Source organism: Papio anubis, chromosome 8 (genome assembly GCF_008728515.1).
Source record: "Papio anubis isolate 15944 chromosome 8, Panubis1.0, whole genome shotgun sequence".
Lineage (NCBI taxonomy): Eukaryota > Metazoa > Chordata > Mammalia > Primates > Cercopithecidae > Papio > Papio anubis.
This window is the reverse complement of record NC_044983.1, coordinates 64411244-64434715: the sequence shown is the minus strand read 5'-3', so window position 1 is coordinate 64434715 and position 23472 is coordinate 64411244. Positions and strand designations below refer to the sequence as shown.

The window sequence follows — 23472 nt, the reverse complement described above, 5'->3', positions numbered from 1 at the left end:
ATACCCAAAGGATTATAAATCATGCTGCTATAAAGACACATGCACACGTATGTTTATTGCAGCACTATTCACAATAGCAAAGACTTGGAATCAACCCAAATGTCCATCAGTGACAGATTGGATTAAGAAAATGTGGCACATATACACCATGGAATACTATGCAACCATAAAAAAAAGGATGAGTTTGTGTCCTTTGTAGGGACATGGATGCAGCTGGAAACCATCATTCTTAGCAAACTATCACAAGAACAGAAAACCAAACACCGCATGTTCTCACTCATAGGTGGGAACTGAACAATGAGATCACTTGGACTCGGGAAGGGGAACATCACACACCGGGGCCTATCATGGGGAGGGGGGAGGGGGGAGGGATTGCATTGGGAGTTATACCTGATGTAAATGACAAGTTGTTGGGTGCAGCAGACCAACATGGCACAAGTATGCATATGTAACAAACCTGCACGTTATGCACATGTACCCTACAACTTAAAGTATAATAATAATAAATAAATTAAAAAAAAAAAAAAAAGAAGTTTGAAATGAAAAAAAAAAAAAAAAAAAGAAATGGGTCTCTTCAAGACAGCATACCAATGGGCTTTGGTTCTTTATTCAGCTGGCCATTCTGTGCCTTTTAATTGAGGTATTTAGCCTGTTACCAAAGGATTTTTATTTAGAGATGAAAATGAATGATCAGGAAGTTGCAGTGGAGAACTGTGATAAACAATATTGCCTCTCATAACTGTGGCATGAAAAAGTAATGAATGTTTGCATAAAAGAGCAAATGATAAGTGCCTGGGAAAAAGGTTTATATGAAGGACAGAAAATGAAAGCAGCAATGGACAAAGAGGTTGAAGATACAGAGCAATTTATTTTCCATCAAATAAGAATTTAAACTAAGAGTTTTGAGAGCATACTGCCTTAGTCAGAGCTTTCCAACCCTGTTCTAGAAGTATGTTTTAGACATGCCTTGGAGCTACTAGGACCTCGTAGTTTTCAAAGCCACCCTGAGTTAAACTAAATCCTATTACTTATAGTTGTACTGACACTATGGCCACAATGATGATAATAGTATTATAGCATACTCAAACATTTAATTTTGAACTACTCTTATTTAGTTAGATAAAAAGTTAAATTTCTAAAGAGATTAAAGATCAAAAAATGAAAATTACTCAGATCCACATTATCCAATAACCTCAGCCTAATAATTGGACTCATGGGAGGTACCTAAGACACAGGATCTCCCTCTTTAAGTGAAGTTAAAAGAACTATAATGTGACATTTGAAGTATAGTATTATATTCTACTTACAACACTAACCATTTGGAACAAGTGGCCAATTAATAAAAGGACACATAAAAGTTGTCAGGGTGACTTTTCCTCCTTCAGTTCAATCTACCAATCATTTATTGGGTATCTCCTTTTCTTGGCACTGGGCTAGGTACTGAATATCTTGAGATGAACATGACTTGTCATGATAAAAATTATATTTCATTTTATTGCATTATATTGATTTATTATAAATATATCCTAGTGTTGATAATCACAGAATCTACATCATGGAACTCTCTGAACTCATATCAAACGAGGGTAAAATAATTTGATTAAAGATTTTGCAAGCTACAGTGCCACCTATTTGCTAAAATTCTAAAGGACATTCAGAATAAACCTGAAGGAATTCTAGTTCTATATGATTGGCAGTGCCATTCTCTCTGAGTTTCATTTTGCATCTTTAAAATGGAGATGATAATAATACATACTTCCAGGTTTGTTAAAATAATAAAAAGCATTTTAGTAATGCACTTACAAATGTTAGTTATTGATTTTTGGAAACCAGCCACAGACATAGACAGTTTGCCTTGCTACAGTCTATTTTACTGACAGCGTTAAAACACATCAAAAGTCGACTATTTATTTGACATTTGCACATCATGGCTGAGCAAAGGCTTAAAACCACAGATAAAATGAATATGTTATGCTTCAATTTGTAATATAAAAAAGATGATTTATTAAGTTTTTTGCTTTCCTTTTATGTCAACAGCTGTATGAAAAAGCCATTGGTCTAAGAAATGGAGAACATCAGCTTTCTGTTGTCTAGCAGGAAACCAGTCAACAGTGGAATAAGGAGGCTTTCTGAAATGTTACTAGGGTGTTGTTGAACCTAAAGTCACGAGCTAACCACATTCTTTAGAATCAGCCTTCAAAGACAGAATTTAAATTCGGCAGTTTCACAAAAAGAGGGAAAGCAGAAATTTGGTGTTTTACAAATTTGGATTGGGAGTAATATAGTCAAGATTTAAATGTTCATTGAAAGAATAAGTGATAGAATTGGCTAGGGTTCTCTCCTGAGTGTAAAACACTTTCTCATAAATTTCTGACAATTTTTATTTATTAATGACATTGCATTTATGTTTTTTCTTTTCTCTCTCAAATTAGACACACTTGCAAATCATTTAAAGTATAAAGAATTATATCTGTGGCCTCCTATATCTAATTTTATGAGTCTTGAAAAAGTTTAGTGACATTTTGTTTAACATAAGTGTTTTGTTACTTGACCAAAGCAAACATGATTTTTAGGCTCTTAAAGGCATTCAACATCCAATATAAATGTCTTTGCAAAGAAAATACTTTTATAATTATCTAAATCATTAAGCCCCAAAAATACTTACTAAAAAAGACAAAACATTCACATGATGCAAAAAGAACAGAGAGCTACGTGTTATTGTTAATGCACCATAAGAAAATAGGGTAAACATTGAAATTTCAGAATAGTTTGAATGGGTAATTTCAAAGTTTGTTTACAGCAGGGCAATCTTATGTTCAAAGCAAACCTTACACATAAATCTTGGGTATAAGACAGAAACCATTGAAACTGCTCCCTGAAGTCCAGGTACAGACTCCTTGGCCTCCAGAAACACATGGGAAAGTAATGATTTTAATCCCATCGGTGCCCCGAGGTGGGCCACCAGGGCTTTGGAGTGTGACAGATAGATTCTCATCATACCTACACCATTAGCTGTAGTTACTTACCTTCTCTAAAACTTAGTTTTTCCATCTAAAAATTAAGATAAACTTACCTCACAAAGAGGTTGTGTAATTTTAAATAAGTTAATGTAGGTAAGGCCTTAATTTCAATTATTTCTTGTGATTATAGCAGGGTTACTGCTCTTTCAAGGGAAGTACATAGTCTAGGAGAGCTGTGGGCCATTCACAATTTGTTTCCCCAACTGTATCTCTGTCAATATCTACAGCAGTAAATCTCAAGGAAGGTCTGGCTGCCCAGAGGGGCATGTATCCCACTACCCACCAGATGGGAACTCCTGGGTTGGACAGTCATGTGGACAAATAAGAGTGCTGCAGAGATGTTAACATGATGAGTGTGACTGCCTTAACCCAGACTGGGAGCAGAAGGAGGGATGAAGGATGGTGTTCAGCTTCCTAGATTATTAACTAGGAGAAACAGAGGTGATATCCTGTAGGAAGAGGTTTCTACAATAACGGGAATGAGGTGGGGAATTGACCAGAAGACAGGAATGGAAACAGAAAGGGATCTGGAGGTGGAAGTTGTGTTGGGCATAGAAAAGACTGCAAGTAAAATTTGAATTGAGCATGTTCATCCAAATTGTCATCTCCCAGGAATGCAATCTAGTGAGGCAAATCCACCAAAGTATTATTGATTTCCTCATGTTGATCACTGACTTGGCCTCAAGTGTTGGGGCCACAGGAAGACACAGGTGTCAGGAAATGCGCCCCTGGCAGAGGTTAATGACTTCCACTTCCAAGGTCTCCCTACTGTCTGCTTGCATTTGACTGTCCTTAGGCTGCAGGTTCTTCAGGCTGAGATATTCTTGTCACTTTCTCCAGGAACAAAAGACTCGATGTGGCCATTTCTCAACTTTTGTGATCTCCAAGTACAGGTGTTTACTAGTTCTTGATTACCTTTTCTTGATATCATTTGAAGTTTGTCTCCTTAGCTAATAAACCCTTTATATTTCTTCTTTGATTAGGTGATCTTTCCAGAAATTTCTTTTTAAAACTATGCCTGTATTCTTACTACTGGAATGCAAATACTTCCTTAATAAACATAAAAAGCATTAGTGAAACTTAAAAAGGAAATGACAAGTTTCAGAAATTCAGATTTAAGAAAAATAAATACACACATCTTATTCACAATTCTTGAGAAGTACAAATACTTTTTTGTAGTTGTGACATCGTGGAGAGATATTTACTTACTTACTTACAAATTACTCAGCTTCCTTTTTTCCCAAGAAGTTTGTGTTATTTCTGAATCTAGATGTCCCAATATTCTGAACAAAATAACTGGAATTTAAGATTTCAATTCTGTCCTCTAATTTATAAGATTCTTGTGAATATGATTTAAGCTTTAAGAAACTCTATAAAAATCACTAGATGAAATACTTTCTATGTAAGCAAACTAAATAATCTCTAGAAGCTGATGAATAGTTTTTTTGTATTCTGGGAAAAGGTCTCCCAAGCTTTTCTTGAAATATTGAAATGCTAAACCTGTTCTTAAAAAAAAAAAAAAAACATACAAGAAGGCATACTTTAGAACAGCTAGTTATTGTATGATGGTTAAACGCTTTGATTTTGCAAAAAAAGAACAAAAAGAAGGACTTTATCTACTTTAAACATGTAAAACGGCAATAACTAAAACAGAAATAACATAGAAGTTAATGGAGGCTAACTCTCCACTGCCTAGATGATAATGGTTAACTTAGTACAGTCTACATTTGGAGGACCTGGAGTAGGTACAATCCTGGCTCCCCAGGCTTTCAAACTGAGGGATTTAAGGCAATCTATTACATCTCCCTCAATCTTAGTTTTCTGATGTATAAGTTGGTTAGTAATTAAAATCTGCTCGCAAACAAAATGGGATAATGTTCACACAATGTCTGGTAAAAATTAAAGATTTAATAAATATTAGCTGTGACAATATTATACATAGTAATTAAGATGAAAAGAAAATATTCAAATTAATGAAGAAGGGATGAATTATCAAAAACAAATGACACTGACAATTTTTTTGTTGTTGTTGAGATAGAGTCTCACTCTGTTGTCCAGGCTGGAGCACAGTGGCGTGATCTCAGCTCACTGCAACTTCCGCCTCCAAAGTTCAAACAGTTCTCCTGCCTCAGCCTCCTGAGTAACTGGGATTACAGATGCCTGCCACCATGCCCAGCTAATTTTTTGTATTTTTAGTAGAGATGAGGTTTTGCCATGTTGGCTAGGCTGGTCGCAAACTCCTGACCTCAGGTGATCCGTCTGCCTCAGCCTCCCAAAGTGCTGGGATTATAGGCATAAGCCACCACGCCCAGCCTCTAACAAACTGTATTTGAAAATACATTGTTAAACCCTTGCCTCATAATAACCACCAAAATAAACTCAAAATTGATTGAAGAATTCAAAAGGAAAATGTGAAGAACTTTTAGGTAATATTTATCTAATACTGGAGAGAAAAAAACTGTATAAATAAATGGAAGAAATTAGAAAGAGAAAAATATAGATTCTGTATAATAAAAAAACTATGATAACATTAAAAGATAAAAGTTGCCAAAAATTATTTGCCACAATATGAAATGATACAAGTCATTATTTTTAATACATAATAAATACCAACAAGTCAATAGGAAAATAAACTCTCCGAAAGAAGTATGGCCAGGAGCACAAAAAATCATGAAAAAGTCTAATAAATATATGTAAAAATTATTTATTAGTAATTAAAGAAATTCACTAGTAAACCAGGAAATCCAACTTCGAAGACAAAAAGTTTCATTTTATATTTATCAACATGCTGAAACAATGTTGTGAGATTTTTACTTTTCATTTATAGATTTTAAGAGAATACTTAATTCTGGTAAGAGTTTAGGAGATTCCTGGTAAATATGCCACATGGCCTTCCTCTGAAATGTATTAAGAACTTTAAAATAGTTCATATACTTTAACCCTTTAAGGACTTTGACCTGAGGAAAACATCGAGACACTGACTATGATTTTTGTTCTCCAAAGCATTACTTTCAAGACTCAAATCTCAGACGCAATCTAAACCAGTGTGTCCCAACACCTTCACATTGAAACAAAGGAAATAATAATATTTGTACAGTACACAGAGAACCTCGAATAGGCTGCTTGCATGGAATGAAAGTTCAACCAGTGACCAGAAGGACTGGAACACTGAGGTCCCAGCATATCTGTCACCAATCCCAACGATCACTAGCCTGGGACAAATGATTTGGGCGTATCCAACCTAAAAACCTAACATTAAATCAAGTATGGCAGCTCTATGTTATGATGTAACACCAAAATTAAAGTCTTAAACTTCTGAAAAATGAATAATAAGAGGCTACGTGGTCTAATTGGTGCTAAAACAGATAAGTCTGCAATAAAGCACAGCCGTTAGAACTAGACTTACAGAGAAATTTTATGTAAGAATGTGCTTATTGCCTTTAGCTTGTAAGATAGACGTAATTTTTTTTTTTTTTTTTAACTTTCGGAATAACAAAACCATAGTGGGAAAAAAGAATATGCTTATGATGTAATGTAAAGAAAAGCAGAATGTAAGGCTTTTTATATTCCATTTTAAAAAGAGTTTGATTTCTGAAAAATGACTTTTTTTTCAATATAACCTAACAGTCAACATCCTTTCAATATAAACATATAAACATAATCATTTTCCAAATGTTCTTTTAATATACGTATTAGTCAACATAATATCAGAAATATAAAATACTTTTTCGATTTGTTTGAATCAGCACACTCTTCAGATTCAGAAAACAAATATGGTCATTTTTTACAATAAGCAGAAATATTATCTTGATTAGATAAATGTGGTTAAAAGGTAAAAAAGAACCCCGCAAATGCGTAAGCTTCTATAGGGAAGCACTCAGAATCCACCATTTTATGTAATCTGTGTAGTTTTCTTAGCTGAAGAAGGAGAGGAACATGTAAAGGAAACTCCCTTGTGGGTAATTTCAGGTTTTTCCATTTCCACAAGGGATTGGATGTTAACTTAATGTGTTTCCCAGCACACATCTTGCACAATTCACAGTCAGAGCTATAGGGCTTTACCTCGAAACACAAACATAATCCATATTGCTTTTCTTCTCTTCAGCCCATTTCTACTGCAATCTAATTAAATTTGCAGCAGGTGATAATCACTTTAATAAAGAATTAGCAATAACTTCAAAATACTGAAAATGTAAAATTGTGGTTTCCCTTTTGCTCATCACGTTCAGAACTAACAGACTCATGACTGGGATCTCATGCTGTCATACATCTCCTTGGGTATTATTTGCCTAGAAATTAATTATACTTGTTCTGCATTAATGTATATTAGGCCACACTCCCTTCACATTATTTTAAAAATTAAAGGCAGAATTTAACTGATACAACAAAATAATGTCATACTTTTATTAATGGAGAAACAGTGCAATTATGTAAAGTGATTGAATTAATTACCAAAACTATAATCAATGTCTAAACATTTATTATGTCACACTTTATCGTCTTTGGTCATTTTTTCCTCTATGCAAATGTAACATTTGCAGAAATTATATTTTCAAACTCATAGATGTTTTAAAAAATAATATTTACAGAGGTCTGGGCAAATATTTTCATCCTTAACATGTCAGAAATCAACAGACCTGAAATGTCAAAAGGAAAAATCCCACCAGATCCCAAACTTTGGTTAGATAACTTGCCTACTATAGCACTTAATTTTGAGCAGCTTTATTGGCATCTTAGCCTATGAGTCATAAAAGCCAAGTGAAATTCCACAGGCCAGAAGAAAAAGAAATAGAAAAAACCTTTAGGATTCAGCAAAATATGTACTAGTCACAGTTCTTTAACATAAATTTCATTGCTACAATTAGTCGCCAGCAATTTGCCAAAACTATCTTTCAAGGGACAAAATTCATCATAATTTATTACTTCTATTTGGTGAGATTATAATGAACATTTATTTCTTTTTCATTTTGCAAGAGTACAAGTTGAAATATGTTTAATCTTAATTCCATAAATGCTAGCTGTGTGCCTAGTTTTCCATTATAGATGTACAATGCAGGAAAAATTGCAAATTGTTCATTAATTCATTCACTCAACCTTGCTTCTATTGCTCAACTATTTAAATCAATTTACACAAAATCACAAACCCTCTAAAATATGTGCAACAATTTATGTACCATAAAATTATACTTGAGTATTAAAAAAGAATCTGGAACATGTTTTATTGGAAACATTTAAAATGTTAAGTTGTGAGTATGATGAAACAGACAAAATGTTTCTGTGGGCAGGCTTGTGTACACAGTGTAGCAATATTAATAAGAAATAAGATATAAAGCAGGAGTACCAAAATTCATAGTTAAATACATAGTGCAAAGGTCCACTAAAGAACTATTCCTCACCCATATTTTATACAGGAATTGTATGAGTAAAATTTTTTTATGCTTCCTGTCAAGCCTAAGTGATGATTTTATAATTTTATGTCTTTCAAATGTATAGATTTTAAAAAATTATTTTTGACAAATCTCACCTGGAATCAAATGTATAGATCTTTTTATGAATGCCTTACAACAGAAGAGGTAAAGATCTGGGAAAGAAGAAATGGGATAGAGGAATGAATCTCCAAGAAGGCACAGTATTTGGCCTGAAAGTAGTATGTATGTTTTTGGAGAAAAGAAATAAAAGGCATTTGTGCAACTTGCATATTGAGAAATGTCATATGACTTCAGCAGATTGCCAAAGTTTCTTTAAGTCTTAGCAGTCAATGTTCATTGTGTAAAATTCCTTTTTTAACATAATTCCTAAAAGAATCCAGGACTTATTATAAGAGGATTCCACTCTGCTAATTAACATTCAGTCACCGAATAGAAATACAGGAGGGACTCTGTTGACCTAGGTACTGCATTGGCCAGATAAAAAAAATTAAAAATTAACAAAAAGTAATTCATCTAATTCTTTCTTGTAAAAAGAAATTCATTTAGGAACAATGCTCTTGCTGTCCAATCTTTCTGAAATTATACATAAATTGTATGTGTTACAGAAGATATATGCATAGATGCTTCATCTTCATGTTTTCCAATTATAGTTGTGAAAAGAGTATATTTGCATCTTATCCAAATTCATTATTTTTTAAGTTTCTATCCACAGGACCTTGGGAAATATGGCATATGTGAGAAATTTCAGTGTCACACAATCAGATCCAAACTTCACTACTTGTGAGTAGAAGTCGAAAGAATCAGGAAGAGTGAAAAGGGAAAAAGCTATTCATTTGTTCCTACAGCAAAAATAAAAAGAATGTTTATGTACTAATCAACAAAACACAATGATACGGTTTGGCAGTGTCCCCACTAAAATCTCAACTTGAATTGTATCTCTCAGAATTCCCAAGTGTTGGAGGGATCCAGGGGGTGGTTATTGAATCATGGGGGCTGGTCTTTCCCATGCCATCCTTGTGATAGTGAATAAGTCTCATGAGATTTGATGGGTTTATCAGAGGTTTCCACTTTTGCTTCTTCCTTATTTTCTCTTGCTGTTGCCATGTAAGAAGTGCATTTCACTGACTGCTATGATTCTGAGACCTCCCCAGCCATGTGGAGCTGTAAGTATAATTAAACCTCTTTTTCTTCCCAGCCTTGGTTATGTTTTTATCAGCAGCATGAAAACGGACTAATAGAGTAAATTGTACCAGTAGAGTGGGGCATTGCTGAAAAGATACCAGAAAATGTGGAAGCGACTTTGGAACTGGGTAGCAGGCAGAGGTTGGAACAGTTTGAAGGTGAATGTGGGAAAGTTTGGAATTTCCTAGAGACTTGTTGAATGGCTTTTCCCAAAATGCTGATAGCAATATGGAAAATAAAATTCAGTCTGAGATGGTCTCAGATGGAGAAGAGGAACTTGTTGGGAACTGGAGCAAAGGTGACTCTCGTTATGCTTTAGCTAAGAGACTGGCAGCATTTTGCCCCTGCCCTAGAGATTTGTGGTACATTGAACTTGAGAGAGATGATTTAGAGTATCTGGAGGAAGAAATTTCAAAGCAGCAAGCATTCAAGATGTAACCTGGGTGCTGTTAAAGGTATTCAGTTTTATAAGAGAAGCAGAGCATAAAAGTTTGGAAAATTTGCAGCCTGACCAAGTGATAGAAAATAAAAACCCATTTTCTGTGGAGAAATTCAAGCTGGCTGCAGAAGTTTGCATAAGTAGCAAGGATCCTAATGTTAATCCTCAAGACAAAATGTCTCCAGGGCATATCAGAGAACTTCCCGGCAGCTCCTCCCATCACAGGTTCCGGAGGCCCAGGAGGAAAAAGTGGTTTCGTGGGCTGGGCCCAGGGTCCCTGTGCTGTGTGCAGCCTAGGGACTGAGTGCCGTGTGTCCCATCTGCTCCAGCCATGGTTGAAAGGGGCTGACATACAGCTCAGGCTATGGCTTCAGAGGGTGGAAGCCCCAGGCCTTGGCAGCTTGCTCATGGTGTTGAGCATGTGGGTGCACAGAAGTCAAGAATTGAGGTTTGGGAACATCTGCCTAGATTCCAGAAGATAAATGGAAATGCCTGGATGCCCAGGCAAAAGTTTGTTGCAGGAGCTGGGCCTGCATGGAGAACCTCTGCTAGGGCAGTGCAGAAGGGAAATGTGGGATCAGAAAACCCACACAGAGTCCCTACTGGGGCACCACATAGTGGAGCTGTGAGAAGATGGCCATGGTCCTCTAGACCCCAGAATGGTAGATCCACTGACAGCTTGCACTGTGCTCCTGGAAAAGCCACAACCACTCAACACCAGCCGATGAAAGCAGCCAGGAGAGAGGGTGTACCCTGCAAAGCCACAGGGGTGGAGCAGGCCCAAGACCATGGGAACCCACCTCTTGCATCAATGTGACTTGGATGTGAGACCTGGAGTCAAAGGAGATCATTTTGGAACTTTAAAATTTGACTGCCCCACTGGATTTCAGACTTGCATGGGCCCTGTAACCCCTTTGTTTTGGCCAATTTCTCCCATTTGGAACAACTATGTTTACCCAATATCTGTACCCCCATTGTATCTAGGAAGTAACTAACTTGCTTTTGATTTTACAGACTCATTGGCAGAAGGGACTTGCTTTGTCTCAGATGAGACTTTGGACTGTGGACCATTGGATTATTGCTGAAATTAGTTAAGACTTTGGGGGACTGCTGAGAAGGTGTGATGATTGGTTGTGAAATGTGAGGACATGAGATTGGAGGGGCCAGGGGTGGAATGATATGGTTTGACTGTGTCCACACCCAAATCTCAACTTGAATTACATTTCCCAGAATTCCCATGTGTTGTGGGAGGGCCCCAGGGGGAGGTTATTGAATCATGGGGGCCAATCTTTACTGTGCTATTCTCGTGATAGTGAACAAGTCTCATGAGATCTGATGGGTTTATCAGGGGTTTCCGCTTTGCTTCTTCCTCATTTTCTCTCTCTGCTGCCATGTAAGAAGGGTCTTTCACCTCCCGCCATGATTCTGAGCTCTCCCACCCATGTGGAACTGTAAGTCCAATTAAACGTCTTTTTCTTCCCAGCCTTGGGTATGTTTTTAATCAGCAGCATGAAAATGGACTCACACACACAACATCTGGCAAGACTAAAAATAATCAAATTTACCTCCAATCTAGCTCAACAGACACTTTATCAAGATAACTCCAGAATTACCAGAGTCTCTAACTTTTGGATCAAGCTTGCCACAGATATTTTTTTCTTAAACATATACTTTTTTTCCTTTTGCTTTCTTTCTCAGTAGTTTCCCCATCCCAGGATCTCTTTTCATACTGCTCTGGTTTCTCAGAGTCCTCCAATTCCGAAAAACCTTAGCAAGGCTAATCTCTTATGCTGAAATGTACCGATCCCTTTCTCTCATAAAAAACTACCTGTTCTGATCCAGTCCCTCAAACTGTTGCTTTTCACTACCTGCTTCATCCAGTGAATAATTCTACCTTTGATATTGATGGCCAGGCATGGTGGCTTACACCTGTAATCTCAGCACTTTGGGAGGCTGAGGCAGATGGATCACTTGAGGTCAGGAGTTCAAGGCCAGTCTGACCAACATGGTGAAACCCCATCTCTACTAAAAATACAAAAATTAGCTGGGTGTATTAGTATATGCCTGTAATCCCAGTTACTAGGGAGCCAGAGGCATGAGAATTACTTGAACCCAGGAGGCAGAGGTTGCAGTGAGCTAAGATCACACCACTGCACTCCAGCTTGGGTGACAGAGCAAGACTCCATCTTAAAATAAAATAAAATAAAACAAAAAATAAAAAAAGATATTGGCTACTGATAATGGCCTAATACTTATCCCCTTTTCACTGCAGGTGTTAACAGTGACTAAGTGCCTAAATAAAAATTTGCAAATAAGTACCAATTGTATGGATCCCAACAAGTTCTATGAAAGACAGTTTGGGCACTGGGAACCATGAGTTTTTGTCCTGCCCTCTCTATGTGACCTGGGACAAATCACAAGATCTTTTGGAAGCTCAGTATGCTCATCTGAAGCTAAGGAAGCACTACTTCACAGCGAGGTGGTCAGGATAAAGTGATAAGCCATGAAAATGACAAAATTTAGACACTATTGGTGTTAAATATGTGAAGCACTTAATAATTAAAAAGTGCTGTACAAATATGTGATATCATCACATATTGATATGTGATATTATCCTAGGCAATTTTATATATTTTCCCAAGTAGATAAAACTCTCCAGGAAGAGAATATACCAAAAGCATAACTTTTAGTAAACCCTGGGCATTTTAGGAAACCTTTTTTACAGAAGTCTTTTACATTTTCTTTTCTACTTTAAGAAATGATGACCAGTTACATAAAGTCTTATGAGAGTCAGATTATAATGAGCTAGTCATTACTGGCTGATGAATACAATAACTTTAAAAATTTACAAGGAAAAAAGAAAAAAAGTCAGTAAAATATTTACTATCAATGATCTTTCTTAATTATCTTCATCTTCCCTTTACACCCATATATTTATTTAATAATTTTACAGCAAAATAGATTTTTTAAGATAAAGGAAGCTCATTCCTGTAATCCTGGCACTTTGGGTGGCCGAGGAAGGAGGATTGCCTGAGTCCAGGAGTTCAAGACCAGCCTGGGCAACATAGCTAGATTCTGTCTCTACAAAATATAAAATTTTGTCGGGTGTGGTGGTGCACACCTGTAGTCCCAGCTACCCAGGAGGTTGAGGTGCAAAGGTGGGAGGAATGTCAGAGCCCAGGAGGTCAATGCTGCAGTGAGCTGTGATAATACCACTGAATTCAGCCTGGGTAACAGAGCTAGACCCTGTCTCAAAAAACAAACAAACAAACAAACAAACAAACAAACAAAAAGAACCACAAAAAAACAAGCATTTGAAGCAAAAAAAAAATTGCATAAGAAATTATGCAATCCAAAATCATTGATATTAAGTGTATATCAATCATTGATCTAAAATAATGCATTATATTTATGAAGCTAAGAGGTCATAATCAATACCTGCTGTTTGGTATTGTCTTTTCACGGTTGTCTTTTTGTTGGTTTACTTAACGGCTTCACCTGAAAAATCCAGTTTTAACCTGAATAGGCTCTATATATACCAAGAGGCAGTCCAGAAAAAGAGAGAGCAGAGAGGGAGAGGGAAATTCCAGAAGAACAACTCGCTTATTTGGAGGAGGATAAAAATTCAAATATAAATGTTGCCTCTACATCACTTAAATATTCACAAAATATTCAAGAAATATTCCAAGCACAGAGTAAGCCACTAGGAAAAAACAGTTTCCAAGAGTCTGTTCCCCACTTATTAATATACAATACTCAACATGGAAAGTTAGCAAATAGAGACAGCCTGTGTTGAAACTACCTTAAATGGTTTTCAACATTTGTGGCATATTTATATTTGTACAGGATATGACTCAAAATTTGCTTTGAAGTATTTTATGTTTCTTACGGTAATAAAGAAAAAAAGTTGCTTTGTTCCAATTCTTCATTAATATTTAGATAAAGTCACAATTTTCTTCTTGATTTATTAAAAATGCTCTCCCACAAAATACTACAGAAGTATTTTTAGGAAATCTACATCTAAAATATCATCATTTTAACAAAATTAACTTTGATTTTAACTCATGCTTTCCTCATAATAAAAGCAGCTGCCACCTAGAAATTGTCTGCTTCAGGGTCCTGACATTCATTCATTTATTCATTTATTGTTTTTATTCCACTTAATTCCAAAAAGATTTAAATGTGTAATATGATATTAAGTGGAATCAGATAATTTTTAATGCAAAAATCTAATGAATGTAAATAAAAACAAAGTTGACCTACAACAAACTTTTGCACTGGGGAAGCACTGTGTGAGTACAGTGGAAAAAAGCAAAGATCTCGAAGAGCCCATTTGAAATCACTCATGAAAAGTTTGGTCAAATAAATCTAATTTCTTTTTTCTTTGCAGTTTTGTGTATTATTAAGGAAGCCAAATACTATAGACAGGATATATCTTGATTGGAGTAAATGATTAGAAGAAGAATCTAATGGTATATGTTTAGACCTGAGGGAGAAATATGAACTTTGTGGAATTCACAGCTGATAACCTTTGCAAAAAGTGATGAATGACAGATTATCACAACCTAAAGGACAAGATAACATCATGAGGTCATGGAGAAATACTAAAGTTTATAAATGGCAGAACATTTCTTAAAAAATAAAATTAATGCAACAGTAGGCTATAAACCCCAAATAATATTTGTTCCAACCACATACTTCATTGTACTCTATGTGAGAACATTATTTGGAACCCTAAATTTGGTTGTGGCATAACTCACATGTTACAGGGGACTTGGCAAACAAGGATATATTCAGAAAAAGCATCAAGGTACTGAAATTTTTTGAAACTACACAATGTAAAAGCATTGGTTAAAAGAATGGACTGTGTTTTTACCTAAAAATTTAAGTCTCATTTGGGACACACTGGTAGCTTCTAATATCTGAACATCAGTTAATTGTAAAAAGGATTAGGTTTAAGCTATCACTCCCCGAGTAGAACTAGGACCAATGTTTGTGAGGAATGGAAGACAATCTCTAACAAACAGGAATAAACTGTTTCTAATAGAAACAGAAAAGCACTAAAAATATTAAGGATGTACAGTAGAAGGAAAATTGACTAGTCCCAACTCCTGATATCACTGTTCTTTTAACTTTAGGACTTTTAACTTTTAACTTTAGTTTTAACTTTTAACTTTAGTTCCTTAGCTTCTCTGAGTTTCTGTTTCCTCATCTATAAGTTAGATATCACTGCATTGAATACAGGAGTGAAAACACCACAGTTGAAAATGCCAAGGTAAGAGATAGGAAATGTTGAACTGAACAGTTACCATGGTTTTTTCTATTTCTAAGATTTTATCATTTTATAGTAAAGGAAAATATAATAGTTTTCATCTTATGGTGAGGAATTATTGCTGATCTATGCATTCAACATACGTGTGTGTGTGTGTGTGTGTGTGTGTGTGTGTGTGTGTGTGTGTGTGATATTATGGGCCTCCTGTGTGTAGGTACTCTTTTAGGGATGTGGAAGTGAAAAAAATGTACAAAAATTCTTGCCATGGTAGACCTTATATTACAGTTGAAAGAAACGAACAGTAAAACAAATAAGTAAATTACATCACACAGTAGAAATCATAAGTACTGTATAAAAAATAAAGAAGGGAAATGCAAAATTTTAAATAGGGTCAATAAAATAACATCTGAGCAAAGATACAATAATTTCATCAATAATTTTTAAAATTTATTTTATTATCAAGTTCATTGGAAAACTTGGCGCCTTTTACCAAATCCTATGATGTGAATAATGTTTAAAATCATGTAATCTCGTCACAGAGTGTTATGGGTTGAACTGTGTTCTCCTAAAACTTCATATGTCAAATTCCTTGCCCAAGTACCTCAGAATGTATTTGGAAATAAGGTCTTTAGAGAGGTAATTAAGTTAAAGGAGGTTATTAGGGAGGCCCTCATTCAATATCACTGGTGATATTTGTGATATATCACTGGTGTTAAGTGATTAGGACACAGACACGTACAAAGGGAAAAAGCTGTGAAGACTCAGGGAGAAGACATTCATCTACAAGGTACAAAGGGAGACCTCAGAAGCAACCAGCCCTGCCAATACTGTGATCCTTTATTTTTGACTCCAGAATTTTGAGAAAATAACTTTTTGTTATTTAAGCTACCCAGTCTTTGCTACTTTGTTATGGCAGCTCTAGCAAATTAATACAGAGAATATAGACACATACAAACCCAGTCCAAATATTATGTTTAAGATAACGCATGATTGCATTAGTTATTTTTATAGAAACTCAAAATATTTTATGAACTTTAGCATTTATAAAAAAATTATTTTTAGTTAGAATTTGTACAGAATTTCAGGTTTTTTCTATTGATTCTTTTAACTTTAAATCGCATTAAAAATCTTAAACCTAATAGTTCTCTCCCAAAATACTGTATTGAAGACATATGGTTTAACAAACATATTAAAAGGACTTCACAACTAAAAATAGCATAAGTCATATGTAAACTTTCAGGATATGCAAAATATTTGTTTTACTACTAAGGTAAGTATAGTTAAACTTACTGAAGTTTAACATGGCAGCTCATGACCTTTTAGCGTGCTCACATGCACAACAAGCAAGCAGCTAATAACATCAGAACTTCAGTTTTCTCATCTAGTTCAAGTCTTCTTCCCCAACTGTTGAAACAACTTAGAGCAGCCTAATTAACCAGTAAGAAAGTTGGCTTTATTATATTTTATTTAGATTTTCCTATTAGTAATTTAAATTAGTTTTAGCAATAAAAAAAAATAAGTCAATGAATATACTTACAGGTCCTGTTAGTTTAGATGCTTTCTCAAATTCGTCACCCTCCTCCATTAGTGCTTCTTCAGTCTCAGGTAAGGAATCTATTTTTATTTTTTAAAAATGAATAAATTACAGTCACATATTGCTTATTAATTCTCTGATATATAAAACTGTTGTGATAATAAAATGACAGAATTTGTTGTTGAAAAAATCATATTGTTTGTGAGTTAAAATAGAACATGAAATAATATTTAACTTAAAAACAACTTATGAAAAATGATAAGTATTTTCAATTTAGAAGGGCACAATAATGTCAGGAATGTGCAAGAACCGCAGTTATCTTAGTTATACAAATGAAGCAAGATATTTTGGCATATTATGCAGCTAATTGTTGGAACATAATTATATTTAATGTCCTTTTTCTTTTTTATAATTTTAAAATTATTTGTTTTATCTATCAGTTGTCTCCTTTTGGGGGTTACACAATTTGAGTACTATTTTGTGCTCTCTCTTTCAGATGGAATGGAACGTTCTGAAAAAAGTTCAGAGAAAGGTGGATATTATTAAATGGTGATTGGTTTTCCATTTCAACGTATGAAGCAAGAAGTTGCAATTACTTAGCCTGAATTGAATACATTGATGGGTGAGTGAGTAGTGGTTTTCAAATATGTGGAAAAAAATGATGCAACCTTTTTCATGTGTCTTCTGACATTATAACAACCATCAGAACAACAAGGATTTCTATGGGTTATAAAGAATTCTGTGACAGGGATAGGTAAATGGAGCAACTAGGAATAATCTATCCAGAAGACTGTCGCCTTCCCTTAGTTGAGTTTGAACTCCTTTTCAAATTAAAAAAAAAAATCAGTTAAGAGAAAGGTATTTTAAACCACTGGATTTAAAAATTAATTTCTTATATTTATTAATACTTGAGGGAATCATATAAAGCCCTAAAGATTTTCCTTTAGCTTTATGTACATATGCAGACAGATTTTTCTGTTTCATAAAACGTATACTCTGAAAAGAGAATTAGAGCATGAAATCTTTCAAACCCTTAATGACCACCAAACACGAGGCAGACAATGGAAAGCTCAGCACAGATCCATAATCATAGCTTTCGAATCATGGCGCTCTCTCTATCTCTGATAACTCAGAATTTTACATTCAAGAAGACAAGTTTCTAAATTCTGGGGCACACAGTTTATGTAGATGTAAATGCGGATTTTGTTTTAGAACACAGAATACCTTCCACCGTAAAACTGACTTCAGGAGAAACACACCGTTCTCAAGTTGTAGGTGAATTTAAAGATTTTAAATCTACCTTTCCTAACAGAACATAGATATTAAAAATAAGCAAGTTTTAGTGGATAAAATCAGGAGAGACAATGAGAATTATACCAAATGCAAAACTATTAATCCACTTGTAAAGAATACTTGAAGCTCTAGCTCCCAAAACCCAATTGGAAAGGTGACAATAAATTTGTCAAATTAGGATGTAAATTAAGCATAATTGAAGTCCTTCAAAACTGAATTATATTCTGCAGAACTGTGAGCAAATGCTACTATAATTTTAGTATTCACTCAGTATGTTTCCTGTTTTGTTTGTGTATTGAAGTTCTTATTTGAGTAATCTATTGACTTAATAAATAAATAACGTTAAAATGTTCTATTCTACATTACGAAGAAAATTATTTCCATATATAGGACAATAAAATCCACCTTCTCATGGATTTGCTAATTTTTTTAAAGTTAGAAATACTATAAATGAGTTCTAAAGCTCTTCTCCACGAGTAGTTAATGGTTTTTAAGAGATGTCATTCTGCTTGATTATTTATGTATTCATTCTTTCATTCATACATTTACTGTATTTGTATATTTGTGTATTCATTTATTCAGCAAATACTATATGCCAAGCACTGCATTAGGTGCTTTCAAAAGAAGTTGAATATTTTCTATGCACTTTCTTTCATGAAATTTACTTGAACACATTTACAGGGCAGTATTAACTTTTTAACAAAGATGAACATTTATAAAGAGAAAGTATTAGTAACTTTGTATGATTTACATTTTGTTTGGTTTTGTTTCTGTTGAATTCTCCCTGGTTATTGGTACCATATCCAGAAAGATCTATAATACAGTAATCTCCATTGAGCTTAGTATGAAGGGACAACTATAAGTACTGCCAGAACATTTGAGAGTTTACATAACTACTGTTTTTGAAAGTTATGAAGTCAAATGGATACTGTCAAATAGCCCAAATTTAATAATAGGATACCAATCTAACAAGTTAGTAGGGACCAGAGATATCATAAAAGCAAAACCTTAGTGTTTAATGCTTGGAGCAGTAAATGCCATTGTTTATGTGTTCTAAGTGCATTGCTTGTTAACAGTAACAGGTGAGTACATATGTGCAAGCTTTTTTGCTCTGTCTATTCCAGAGCAATTTCTTTTATGCATGATTTTCAAATGTAAGTAATTTTTTTTAGCTATTTAAAATCACCTGTGGGTGGGTGGGAAATGAGTCCCTAAATTTGTCAAATATTACAGTTTATCTTATATCCTCATTTTAGAGAAGAAGAAGCCTAAGCATGGAAAGATAAGGTAATTTTACCAGAAATCTAATAATCCGTGGCAGCAGTAGGACTAGAAATTCAGCCTGTGTGGTTTATTGGACATGTTGGTGGGAACCTAAAAATCTGTAGTTTATTGCAGTGCTTAGCTACATCCAACTTTTTTTAGCCATTATTTTTACTTTTGCTGCTTGTGTCACAACAGACTTTTTTTATGCACAGTTATACCTGTTTATAGAAATATTTATGCTTGCTGAGCCAAGTTCAATGTGGATGCACAGTTGACACAAACTGTCAACTTTATAGCACTTTCAGATAATGCCAATGCTATTCAATTATTGGATCTAGTCATTTGACTAACTTAAGTAGAAAAGAATGTACTAAATCAGAAACTCATATTCTGGAATTTGCAGATTAGGCATACTAATAATTGAATGTGAAGAATGCAGGATTAGGCATTTCAAGAAAGGAGCTTAAAGTATAATCTGCAACACATTCTTGATACATTATTTAATTTCTCCGGAAATTTCAATCCTTATAATACTCAGTAATTATGTAAATGAGATTGCTGAAGGATATATATAGGTAAAGATTGGTAAGTTGGAGTTATTTTGATAAAATTTAAAAAATTATTGGCAACTAATTAAATAGTGTCTGTCTTGTGCCTGGTTTTGTATTGGGCATGATAAGTAACGTAAGAAAACTTCAAGAGGCATATAATCCAATGGAAGTAGGAGAAACAAACACAGAAGAAGCAATTCAAAACAATTTGGGAATGAGAGAAAGAAAATATCAGAGAGACTTTACATGATCTTACAGCAGATGATCTAAATAGGCAGAGAAGGGAGGGAAAAGGCCTTATTGCTAGTCAGGGAAGGATGGCGTAAGTGAAGATACACATGCAAGAATATCTACGAGCAGAAGCCAGACTGACTCCAGAAGCTGTGCGAGTGTCAACGAATGGCCAGCCTGGGGCCTCCATGTTGCTAGTGACACATTACTTAATGTTCATTATCAGGGTTAAATGTCTATCATAAGAACATGCCATGTCATCACCACAGATGTGAGTATGTATTAACTATGGCCATGTCTTTGTATTACGCTACATTAACATTGGTTTATGTTCCCTTAGCAGTTTTTAAAAAAATATTTATTACCTAGTATTTGACATATAAAAATACAACATCTGTAAAACATTTATATAAATATAACATGCAAAATATATCACAGCTATTAGTATATGTGATATATTTAAATTACAAATTACAAATGACAAAATAAACACCCCAAACCCACCACTTAATAATTAGGGCATTTTCAATAACCTTCATATATGTGTGGGCTCCTTCCTTACCCCATCACCCAGTCTCCCCTTACCCTTGAGAATAACCAATATTCTGTGTTTGTCATTCCCTTCTTTAAATATAGTTTTGTCACTTATGTTTTCCTAAAGAATGTATTGGCTAGATTTGCTTTTTGGAGCTTTATTAAAATGGCATTCTGTGACTTGCTCTTGTTCAAGAAGCATTAGGCTTTTAAGACTCATTTAATGGTGAGCTGCAACTTGCTTATACCAGACTGGGAGAACCCACTACCATTTCAGTTTGGCTGCTGGAAATCAGTCACAGTGGGAGTATTCACACCATGGAAATCATCAATCTCTACAAATCAGGGCTTTCTTTTTTCAGGAAAACAATTGTTCTACATTTACACACTAGAAATCTGAATGCCTTTCAACTACATACAGGGGATCTATTTGTACGTCACTGATTTTATCCATTGCCTGTATGTAGTTGAAACGCATTCAGGTTTCTACTGCGTAAAAAAATTTCATAATTTATCCATTTCCCTGTCTATGAACATACTAACAAGGGTTGTTCATATTTCATGCTATATGAAACTTGTTTCTCTAAAGCATTTACCTAGAAATGGAGTTTTTAGGTTTTAGATTATATAAATGCTCAAGATTTTAAGATAATGGAAAACTTTTCAAAAACTCATATACCTGTAATATACGAGTTTCTTTTTACCTATGACTTCACCAGAACTTAGTTTTGTCAGTTTTCTTAATCAATGCCAATCAAAAGCTTGTAAAAGAAAAAGGATTGTATCTCTCCATGGTCTTAATTTGCTTTTCCACGATCACTAAGGTAGTTTAAGTATTTTTCATCTGCTTGTTGGCCTTTTGTGTTTCCTCTCTGTAAAATATATATTCATAATTGTTACTTATTTTTCTATTGATGTGTTGATTTTTTATTTATTAAATTGTAGGTGTTCTTCATATTCTGAATATTAATCTTTGATCAGTGGCAATTACATTGCAAATATGTTTCCCTATTTGTGGCTTTTCTTTGGGCATCTTTTTTTAATTTTTAATTTTTTTAATAGGTTTTTGGGGAACAGGTGGTGTTTGGTTACATGAATAAGCTATTTAGTGGTGATTTCTGAGATTTTGGTGCACCCATCACCGGAGCAGTGTACACTGTACTCAATGTGTAGTCTTTTATCCCTCGCCACCCCCACCCTTTCCCCCAAGTCCCCAAAGTCCAATATATCATTCTTAAGCCTTTTCATCCTCATAGCTTAGCTCCCACATATAAGTGAGAACATATGATATTTGGTTTTCCATTCCTGAGTTACTCCACTTAGAATAATAGTCTCCAATTCTGTCCAGGTTGCTGTAAATGCCATTATTTTGTTCCTTTTTAAGGTTGAGTCATATTCCACTATATATATATATATATCACTTTTTTTATCCACTGACTGATTGAGGAGCATTTGGGCTGCTTCCATATTTTTGAAATTTCAAATTGTGCTGCTATAAACATTTATGTGCAAATATCTTTTTCGTATAATGACTTCTTTTCATCTGGGTGGATACCTAGTAACAGGATTGCTGGATCAAATGGTAGATCTTCTTTTAGTTCTTTAAGGAATCTCCACACTGTTTTCCAGAGTGGTTGTACTAGTTTACATTCCCACCAACGGTGTAAAAGTGTTCCTTTTTACCACATCCACACCAACATCTATTATTTTTTGATTTTTTTACTATGGCCATTCTTGCAGGAGTGAGGTGGTGTCACATTGTGGTTTCGATTTGCATTTCCCTGATCATTAGTGATGTTGAGCATTTTTCCATATGCTTTTTGGCCACTCATATATCCTCTTGAGAAACGTCTATTCATGTCCTTAGCCCACTTTTTGATAGGATTGTTAGTTTTTTTCTTGCTGATTTGAGTTCTTTGTATTATAGATTCTGGATATTAGTCCTTTGTCAGAAGTATAGATTATGAAGATTTTCTCCCACTCTGCGTTTTCTGCTTACTCTGCTGATTATTTATTTGACTGTGCAGAAGCTTTTTAGTTCAATTAAGTCCCATCTATTTATCTTTGTTTTTGTTGCACTTGCTTTTGGGTTCTTGGTCATGAAGCCTTTACCTAAGCTAATGTCTGGAAGGGTTTTTCCTGATGTTATCTTCTAGAATTTTTATGGTTTCAGTTCTTAAATTTAAGTCCTTGATCCATTTTGAGTTGATTTTTGTGTAAGATGAGAGATGAGGATCCAGTTTCATTCTTCTACATGTGGCTTGCCAATTATCCCAGCACCATTTGTTGAATAGGGTGTCCCTTCCCCACTTTATATTTTTGTTTGCTTTGTTGAAGATCAGTTTTCTGTAAGTATTTGGGTTTATTTCTGGGTTCCTCTATTCTGTTCCAGTGGTCTATGTGCCTATTTTTATAATAGTACTATGCTGTTTTGGTGACTATGGCCTTATAGTATAGTTTGAACTCAGGTAATGTGATTCCTCCAGATTTGTTCTTTTCACCTAGGACAGCTTTAGCTATGCAGGTTCTTTTTTGGTTCCATATGAATTTTAAGATTGTCTTTTCTAGTTCTGTGAAGAATGATGGTGATATTTTGATGGGAATTTCATTTAATTTATAGATTGCTTTTGGCAGTATGGTCATTCTCATAATATTGATTCTACCCGTCCATGAGTATGGGAAGTATTTCCATTTGTTTGTGTGGTCTATAATTTCGTTCAG

The 23472-nt window shown here is 34.7% G+C and overlaps 1 protein-coding gene across 2 annotated transcripts in view; it reads right to left on the bottom strand.

The window, feature by feature from the left end:
- C8H8orf34 (chromosome 8 C8orf34 homolog) overlaps positions 1 to 23472 on the bottom strand; it is a 477522-nt gene that overhangs the window by 81528 nt on the left and 372522 nt on the right. For both annotated transcript variants that reach the window (XM_009213159.4, XM_003902840.5), the window contains one exon: positions 16880 to 16956. In XM_009213159.4, the coding sequence (XP_009211423.2) occupies positions 16880 to 16956 (77 nt within the window). The remainder of the gene's footprint in view (positions 1 to 16879; positions 16957 to 23472) is intronic.